The sequence below is a fragment of the Bufo bufo genome, chromosome 6 (assembly GCF_905171765.1).
Source record: "Bufo bufo chromosome 6, aBufBuf1.1, whole genome shotgun sequence".
Taxonomy (NCBI): domain Eukaryota; kingdom Metazoa; phylum Chordata; class Amphibia; order Anura; family Bufonidae; genus Bufo; species Bufo bufo.
The window spans coordinates 314,609,535-314,619,635 of NC_053394.1; the positions used below are offsets into that span (position 1 = coordinate 314,609,535).

General features: G+C 41.6%; 1 protein-coding gene across 1 annotated transcript; it reads left to right on the forward strand.

Moving 5' to 3' along the window:
- The first annotated feature begins 1,247 nt into the window (after positions 1 to 1,247).
- Positions 1,248 to 6,472, forward strand: HSD17B1 (hydroxysteroid 17-beta dehydrogenase 1). Its single transcript, XM_040437341.1, has 6 exons — positions 1,248 to 1,375; positions 2,020 to 2,181; positions 2,271 to 2,450; positions 2,605 to 2,698; positions 4,047 to 4,230; positions 6,311 to 6,472. The coding sequence occupies exons 1-6, from the start codon at positions 1,279 to 1,281 to the stop codon at positions 6,470 to 6,472; spliced, it is 879 nt and encodes a 292-aa protein (XP_040293275.1). The 5' UTR covers positions 1,248 to 1,278.
- The last annotated feature ends 3,629 nt before the right edge of the window (positions 6,473 to 10,101 follow it).

The following is a 10,101-nucleotide window of genomic DNA, read 5'->3' on the forward strand; positions in this document are numbered from 1 at the left end:
GGAAATATAAAAAAGTAATGGGTGTCAGAATTATTTTCTTTCAGTATTACACAAGAAACACAACAAAAACTATATAAATGTGGTCTTGATGTAATGGTACTGATCTGGAGAATGAAGGGAACAGGTTTACTGCATAGGCAACACCGTGAAAAGGAAACCCATATTGCATTTTGTTTCCAATTTCACCTCATTTGCAGTTATTTTCCAGCTTCCCACTAAGGCTACTTTCACACTAGCGTTCGGAGCGGATCCGTCTGCATTAAAACTTAGAAAATTTTCTAAGTGTGAAAGTTGTCTGAGCGGATCCGTTCAGACTTTACATTGAAAGTCAATGGGGAACGGATCCGCTTGAAGATTGAGCCATATTGTGTCATCTTCAAGCGGATCCGTCCCCATTGACTTACATTGTAAGTCTGGACGGATCCGCTCGCCTCCGCACGGCCAGGCGGACACCCGAACGCTGCAAGCAGCGTTCAGGTGTCCGCTCACTGAGCGGAGCGGAGGCTGAGCGCTGGCAGACGGATGCATTCTCAGTGGATCCGCCTCCACTGAGAATGCATTAGGGCCAGACGGATGCGTTCGGGGCCGCTCGTGAGCCCCTTCAAACGGTGCGCACGAGCGGACACCCGAACGCTAGTGTGAAAGTAGCCTTACATTGTAAGTCTGGACGGATCCGTTTGCCTCCGCACGGCCAGGCGGACACCTGAACGCTGCAAGCAGCGTTCAGGTGTCCGCTCGCGGAGCGGAGGCTGAGCGCTGGCAGGCGGATGCATTCTCAGTGGATCCGCCTCCACTGAGAATGCATTAGGGCTGGACGGCTGCGTTCGGGGCCGCTCGTGAGCCCCTTCAAACGGTGCGCACGAGCGGACACCCGAACGCTAGTGTGAAAGTAGCCTAACAGGGTATGTCATATTAAATGGTGACATTAGAAAGTGCAATCTGTCCAGTAAAAAACAAGCCCTCATACATCTTTCTGAACAGAAAAAGAAAAAAGTTATGGCAGGGAGTAAAAAACAAAAATGCAAAAACTGAAAATTGCCTAGTCTTTTAAGGGTTAATTGCATTCAGCATGCAAATACTGTATATTTATATATATATTTTTATGACATCTGTAACAAAGGAGGAGGCAAAGGCAATAGCAGCTGAAGTCCTTGGAGCACCGACTGAAGACATAACAGCAGAGATACCAGACAGATTTTGAGAAGTTTGCTGTACAGCTCCCAGTTCCCAGAGAGACAAGCATACTTTATAGGTTTGTACCCCCATATTACAGTTCAGATGGAGAAAAGAGTGGTTCTGATCACAGGATGCTCCTCAGGAATCGGGCTGGGCTTAGCCGTACTTCTGGCTTCTGACTCTTGCCAAAGATATAAAGGTAAATTCAAATTATATTTTTATATATTTTTAGCTTACTTTAGGTTACTTGGAATAAATATAGATCATGGCACGACTAGGAACTAAGATCACTGATCCTACTCACAAATTTTGTCATGTAAGCATTAGGCCTTACTCACACACCTGTCTCTATGGGAAATCTGTGATAAAATGGTCAGTAATTTATCCATGAAGAATGCTATGGACAAATGGACCGTGAATACACAGACAGCACATCGTTTTATGAGAGAGAAAAAACACACCGATGCCTATCTTTAGTAACCCTTGAACTCCCATCAACCAGATTTCTGGACCATCAAAGTTCTTTCAATGTATGTCCAAGCACAATCACTCTCCTTACATATGGTTGTGTCTGGTACTGCAGCTCATCTACCAGATACAACCAAATGTAGGGACATATTACAGTGCCCATATAAACTTTAAAATCAGTGCAGTCCAAATCAGCAATGGCCTTCCTAAGGAAGCCTATGGGCCTCCCAAGCATAGGATCCATGTTGTTGTTTCACCTTTTGCAGCTCCTATATCTGCCATATAAATATGTATATAGCAGATATTTAAAAAAAAAGTCCAAAGGATCTAATTTTAACAACATAATCTGAAATAATTGCTCTACTTTTCTTCCAGTCTATGCCACTATGAGGGATCTTTCCAAGAAAGAATATCTGTTGGAGTGTCTAAAGGACTGCCATGCTGACACTTTTGAGATTCTGCAGATGGATGTTACAGACCAGCAATCTGTGTTGGCTACCACTGAGAAAATAAAAGAAGAGCGAGTAGACATTTTAGGTGGGCTACATGGTTTATTTGTATCTGTGTTTGTAGTCGGATTATAGATTGTTTTATATCCTTTTATTTACCCATTCTTTATCCTACAGTATGTAATGCTGGCATTGGATTGATGGGGCCCCTGGAATGTCACACTTATGACACAATGAAGAAGATATTTGATGTCAACCTCTTTGGTACAATCAGCACCATACAAGCCTTTCTTCCTGGGATGAAGCAGAGAAGATCTGGACAGATCATTATTTCCAGCAGTATGGGAGGCCTGCAAGGTACAACGAACCAGAGATGTCCCCCATTAGTAACCAGCTATTTTACCCTTTAGTGCAAATATAAAGGGAGTGGGGAACCAAAAATTCTTTGCAGTTGAAAAATTTGTTGACTTGGCCTTGCAAAAATAACAAATATCTCCATTCTGTTTTGTAGGTGTCCCATTTAATGATGTGTACTGTGCTAGTAAATTTGCAGTGGAGGGGTTCTGTGAAAGCATGGCTATTGTTCTGCAGCATTTTAATATACAGTAAGTAAAGGAAGCATTTACCTACAGATGTACTGATTGCAACTATAACATATCCTAAAAAAAAAATTCTTGTAAAATTTCATCTGGATTTCTGGGAATTAAATATTGATGACCTATTCTCAGCATAGGTCATCAATATCTGATCAGTGAGTATCATATTCCTGGCAACCCTGCCAAACAGCTCTTTGAAGAAGTGCAGCGCACGGACAAGTGCTGAGGCCTCTCCATACCATGCCAAGCACAGCTTCGTCCATTGTATAGGGTCTGTGCTTGGTATTGATCATCAATTCCATTCACTTAAAATGGGACTGAACTACATAAAGCCCATGTGACCAATGGATATGACGTCATTGGCCTAGGGAGAGGCTGCTCTCACCCAATCAACCAGCTGATTGGCAGGTATGCGGGAGTCATACCCCTACCAATCAGATATTGATGACCTACAGATGTAGTGATCCTCATCTTGATTCCTAACACGTTAAAAAAAACAATAGGAAGATACTTTTAATTGACTTTTTAAATGGCTTTCAATGACTTTTGTGACTTGCTGTCATGGTCAGAGATGATATCACAATACAATTTAGAATTGCTATATCTGTATCCTGTGGACAGTTCATCAATATTTAAATCCCAGGAAAGGTTTGTGTTATAGCCTCTAAACCTAGAGGGTCATCTGTTAAGACCGGTGTTTTAGACGTTAGTCTTAATACCCCTTTAGCAGGTGGTGGATGCGCCGGCCTCTACATAACTTCGACGCATCCACTGCCTGTCTAAATCTACGCCAGCTCCCTTGCTGGCATAGATTTAGACCATTTTCTACACCTCAAACAGGCATATAAAATTATAAATGAGACGAGCCCGCCGGCCCACCCCCTTCCTTGCCCACACCACGCCTCCTTTTTTGGATCAGGTGTGAACGGGGAAAAGTTGCAGATTGCGACGCAAATAACCTTTGCACTGCAATCTGCGACAGATACACACCAAAAAGTGGCATATATCTGTTTGTAAATGACCCCCCTAGAGTCCCAATCACTCTACTGAACTAAACTTAGATCACTATAAGATTCTACGGTGATCTAAATTAATTGAGATGAAAAGCAGAAGGGCGCTAAAATGTGACTGTCTTAAACTGGTCTTCGGATAGTTTTAGATCGGGCAGTTTCAGATGGCCATAATACAGAAGCATTCCAGCATCTGTACTTAGGCCACAAGACCCAGTTCCCCAATTCTATAGAACTAAGATCACCATATGGGTCCAGGTTTGCATCAGTAATACAGTACTATAGCCGTTTGAACCAATCTATTTTATATATGACCCTGTTACATTTTCTTCCTATGCTCTATGAAGTGTGAGCCTCATTGAGTGTGGACCTGTCAACACCAATTTTGTGAACAACCTGATTACGAATGACTTCAGTGACAGTCAACTCCAGAGCGTGGACAGCGACACCCGCGCTCTGTACGCCCAATATCTCCAACACTGTCAGACAATTTTCCAAGATGTGGCCCAGGACACAGATGAGATCCTGCAGGTTAGTTTCCCTTACTTTTTTATATTCATTGTGCATACCAAGTTAAACATCACAAATATATAGGTAGACAGAAGTGTTTGTCACCACAAAAGGATCATCTAGAGCTAGAAAAAAGGGGCTAATTATGTCCTAGAAGCACCAGCACACTTGTCTGTGGGCTGGGACCATATTGCAGCTAAGCTCCATTCTCGTAAAAAAGAATGAACACCAGGCATAGCTGATGGACATACATGGCACAGATAATTTTTTTCCTGTCACCTAAAACTCTTTAATAAAAAATAAAATAAAAAATATAGTCTATCTTTTCATTTTTTTTACATTCACAAATGCTACAAAAAATATGTTTTAACCCCTTCCTAAAGCAACAATTTTCCATTTTTTCCTTTCTTGCTCCCTGCCTACCTGGAGCCAGAACTTTTTTTTTCTGTTCACATAGCCATATGTGGGCTTGTTTTTTGAGGGATAAGTTGCACTTTCTAATGGTACTTTGTAATATTGCATACAATGTAGTAGAAAGCTGGAAAATAATTCCAAAATGTAGTTTTTATTTCTATTGCATTCCCTCTGTTAAAAGTGAACTATTAACTTCATTCTCCGTGTCAGTACAATTTTTGTTTTAATACTTTAAATATAAAAACTTAAAAAAAAAATATTTCCTTGCATCCCCATATTATGAAGCCTATAACTTTTTTTGACATTTATGTCTACAGAGCTGTGTGAGGGCTTAGTTTTATGGGGTGATCTGCAGTTTTTATTGATACTGATATACTGATATTGAGTGTGTATGACTTTTTTTCCCAGCATTTTTTGGGGGAGGTGAAGTGACCAAAATGGTGAATCTGCAATTTTTTTCTGTTACGCTATTCACTGTACAAGATAAATATTATTATGTTTTAATAGTTTGGCCTTTTTATATTTTATTTTTATTTTGTAAATGGGGAAAGGGGGTGATTTGAATTTTTATATTTTCTTTACATTTTTTATACCCAGTAGACTTTAAAATGCAATCATCTGATCATTTCTCCCATAGACTGCAATTGATTACCATTGCAGTCTATGGGAGAATCGCTACCTTCCTATCAAGCCCTGCCACAAGCAGGGCCTGATAGGAACTTCACTATACCAAACCTCGGAGCCTTCAGAAGGGGTTAGTGTAGAGGAATGTATGGATTATGGTCACTGAGGGTGGGGCTAGAAGCTGTGGTGTGTGCATTTTTTGGAGAAGGCAGGGATGGTATAGAAAAATATCCCCGTCTTCTCTGTAGGGTGCCCTACAGCTGCTAACTCTGCACGAACATTCAGGAACATCTTTGTAGAGTTATATGCTGATTGCCTGGACATTTTTAGGCTATAGATATCATAATGGGGGTTTCCACACTCAGGAGCCCTCTTTTTGAGACAAAAATCTGCCTAATGCAACTATATATTACATTAGAGATCAGCAACCTCCAACACTCCAACCTGTGGTGAATCTATGACTCCCAACATACACACTTGTTTAATTGTTTTTGCAACTCCTGTAAAAGTGAATGGAGAATGCTGGGAATAGTAGTTTCACCACAGCTGGAGTGCTAGAGGTTGCTGACTCTTGTATTACATGGTTGCTCATTTAAATGAATGCTGCCATGTAATGCTATATTGCTACTGCAAGGATAATGCATGCATCTCCCCCCCAGTAATATCAGCTAATCTGAGGACCTAGAGTCCATAACAAGCACAGATTGTCAATATACAAGTTGATTGTGGCTTATTTAAACCTTTAACACCTTAACAGCCTGATATAAAATGAACGGAGGACTAATTGTTTATCCTCCATTCACTTTGCATATTGTTGGTAGCACACAACCTATTTAAACAGAGCAATGTGCTGCCAACAGACCAGGATTTTCAGTGCCACATGAAAGACTTGATCACAGAAAAAATATACCGATCAGCAGCACATTTTGAATGGGGCGATTATTGGGAATAAGGGTTTGTACAAATGTTCTTTCCCAATAATTGGCCCAATCCTCAACCCATGTAAAAGGGATCTGATACAGTGTTACATTTTGACAATTGATGTTATCATTATATGTCATAGGTCTTTGTGGAAGCAATTGAGGCCTCAGTTCCATCACTCCGATACTTCACCACTCAGTTTTTCATGCCCCTTATTAAGCTGAAGTTACAATGTGCAAGCGGATCAGAGTATGTCCACGCCATTTACAAGTTTGTGTTTTCTGGAACAAAGCCAAAGGAATAGCGTCAATGAACCCTCCACATGTGCCAACATTGTCATCTTTTACAACATTGTCATCTTTTTTTGTCCTGATCTTCACAACGCAAGCTTATAAAAAGATGTACACTTCGAAGAATTGTATGTTCATTTATGTGCAAAAAATGTAATTAATCAATTTCAGTGTTCATCAGAGGTGCAACTATAGGGGTGCAGAGGTTATAGTCTTTTACAAGAGCCAAGAGCCTGAGGTCTGTATCCCATATGAGAAGACCAGTACCTAAATGCTTTGCATATATTAGAAAGTGTTATAAGTGATGCTCGAATATGCACCAGCTTGATTAAATATTTTGAACCTGAAGTTGCAGAGAGTTGTTCTCTTTACAAATGGAATCATTTTCGGTAATACAGAAGGGAGTCTGTCAAGATGGCTGACACATTGCAACAGCCTTCCTGCTCACTCCATTCACCAAACACAAGCAGGGACATACATAGAAATTATGTGGCCCATGCCAAAAGTCAGAAAAGGCCCCTAAAAAAAAAATCCACACACTGATTAATTCTGCTGCTGAAATAATACTGTGTACAAAGCGTAAATAACGCAGTAATATACAGTGGGTGAAATCTCTGCTAAAAAGATCCACATCAGACAAAGTTTGTTCTGGAATCTTTAATTTTCAGGATGCCCCCAAAATTAAATTGTGATTGGGAATTTTGCAGTGAAAAACATAAACCATGCAAACATACAGTACCATAGTTGCCAACAGCCCCGAATTTGCAGGGACTGTGTCATTTTCTGAAACAATCCCCACAAATTCAGGCTGTCCTGCAGAGGCAGACTGGGAACTTAAAGTGGACTTGGAAAAAAAAGATAAAAGTGGCCCCATGTTGTAGGAAGATCCAAATTAACAGAAGGCAGGGCCAGCAATACTGTAGTGAAGAAGAAAATACTGTCCTAGCAGAACTAAATACCACATTGGAGCACAAGATACTGCCTCAGCAGAACCAGCTAGGCTGGGAGAATCTGATATTTATGAACCTGGCTGGCAGCCAAGAGGAGGGATTGGGTGGCCCTGTGGGCATCTGTCCACCGCCAGTCCACCCATGCTGTCCTAGAACAAAAAAAATTTGCGAGGCTTGTGTAATAACTGCCTATAAATGGTTCCCTGGTCAGGGGTCTATTTATCCCTAATTTACCAAATGCAATGTTTGTAAGTATGACATACCCTTACCCTCACAGTGTACAAATATGAAAACCCCATATCTCCCATAATACAAGTTTATATTACCACTCCCCATTTAACCCTTACTTTCCCATACTGCACAAAACCTAAATAATGTCTCCTCCCTACAACTTTACTGAGCAGAGCATCTGAAGTTGTTTCCGAGACATAATGCTACATCAGCCCTCTCCAGTCCAGAGATCTGCAGGGGAATGCCCAAACTTCTCCAAGTTGCAGGTACTTACTCCTCCTTCTAGTATACATTTACTGGCCGGAGAAAGTGTCATGGATGTACCGAGACATAAGGACGTTCCCGCGACAGATGGCAGGAGATCTGTGAGACTGGCAACACGTGGTTCGATCTGACACGTTTTCCTTTTGGATCAAATGACATCTGTGTAGTTTCTGGTGCTTGCCACACCTTTCTTCCCCAGGTGTAGCTATTGTGGTCATTTTACCGTCTCTATTTATTGTTGTTTCTCCCACTATGATATGTGGTTTATAGCTTCTGTTGGACTGTGGTTAGCTTGTATTTGGTTCTCGGCTGAGTTCCTGGTGCTATCAAAGCTTCATTGAAGATAAGTGTTTCCTTTCCCTTTTGTATTTTGTTTATATATATATATATATATATATATATATATATATAGAAAAGTGAGGGGGCACTCCAAAAGGGATGTCTAGATAATATAGATATTTATTAATATGTTAAGAACACACCCTTAAAACCATTAAAACATACATAAAACACATATGCAAAACGTCACTGGTATGGTCCCAACTTCAATCTGTATAAAATTGACAACGCTAACAATCTTATTGCAATGGTAAAGACAGAGTGAATGTCCCAATCATATGTTGCAACAGTGTGCAATTCCACTGTAACCAATGACGTTGAAGCTATAGTGATGCTTATCACTAGCGGCCCTGTGGCCCAGTCCTATTGGGGCAACGATGATGGTGGTGTCCCTTAATCCGATGTTTCTGAACAAACAGAGGTATGTACCAAATTTGGAGACTGAACTCCAGCTACTTACAGTCTCTCGTCGCTTTCAGTGTTGCGGTCTTACCCTTCCTGGCTGTTTCTCCGCAGCGCTGGTTTCCAGGCGGCCGTACACTCACAGCGTCTCACGTGGTGTACTCGGCCAAGACGTGGCGTCCCACGTGACCTGGTTACCTAGGGTGCCGGCTGGACGCTGGTTTGACGTCACTGGTATGCGACTTGAGCTCCGGTTCTATGCCGGTAAAGAATCTAGTGTAGCGATATCTTTGTCTTTGTTGTAGAAAGCTTTCTTGTTCTTTCCAGGAATCCACGCTCACTCGGTATTTGCCAGACGCGTTTCAGGGTCATACACCCCTTCCTCAGTGGCCAACTGAGTGAGTGGATTCTCACTCCTTATATATGGGTTTTGTTATATATGGGTTTTCTTGTTATGTTCATTGATTATATTTAGGAGGAGCCTTCCAGTGGGGAGGGGAGATCACAGTGTCAATAATTGGCTCCTCCTAAATATAATCAATGAACATAACAAGAAAACCTCCAATTTACAGACAGTAACAATATGTCAAAACCCTGTAAAGCATTAAAATACCAAAAACGCACATAAAACGCAGTTCACACTGATTGCGTTTTTGATGCGTTTTTGATGCGGTTCTCTTTTAGAATGTCATATTGACCTTGTAGTCTTCTCCATAAACCTGTTTTTAATGATAATAAATATAGGGGATGTTATTTATGATTATAATTGTCATTTAAATATGTTTTAAGTAGCTAATAGTGATACAAGTCAGCAACAACGCAATCCATCCCACCTATTAGGAGAAGCCCAGAAAAGTGGGATTGTGGGTGGGGAGAAAGAACAAAACCCATATATAAGGAGTGAGAATCCACTCACTCAGTTGGCCACTGAGGAAGGGGTGTATGACCCTGAAACGCGTCTGGCAAATACCGAGTGAGCGTGGATTCCTGGAAAGAACAAGAAAGCTTTCTACAACAAAGACAAAGATATCGCTACACTAGATTCTTTACCGGCATAGAACCGGAGCTCAAGTCGCATACCAGTGACGTCAAACCAGCGTCCAGCCGGCACCCTAGGTAACCAGGTCACGTGGGACGCCACGTCTTGGCCGAGTACACCACGTGAGACGCTGTGAGTGTACGGCCGCCTGGAAACCAGCGCTGCGGAGAAACAGCCAGGAAGGGTAAGACCGCAACACTGAAAGCGACGAGAGACTGTAAGTAGCTGGAGTTCAGTCTCCAAATTTGGTACATACCTCTGTTTGTTCAGAAACATCGGATTAAGGGACACCACCATCATCGTTGCCCCAATAGGACTGGGCCACAGGGCCGCTAGTGATAAGCATCACTATAGCTTCAACGTCATTGGTTACAGTGGAATTGCACACTGTTGCAACATATGATTGGGACATTCACTC

Bases quoted from the DNA above. Each gene is read 5' to 3' on its own strand.
- HSD17B1 (XM_040437341.1), top strand. From the start codon at position 1,279: ATGGAGAAAAGAGTGGTTCTGATCACAGGATGCTCCTCAGGAATCGGG. The intron at 1,376-2,019 runs GTAAATTCAAAT...CTTTTCTTCCAG, and splicing joins CTCTTGCCAAAGATATAAAG to TCTATGCCACTATGAGGGAT. The intron at 2,182-2,270 runs GTGGGCTACATG...TTTATCCTACAG, and splicing joins AGAGCGAGTAGACATTTTAG to TATGTAATGCTGGCATTGGA.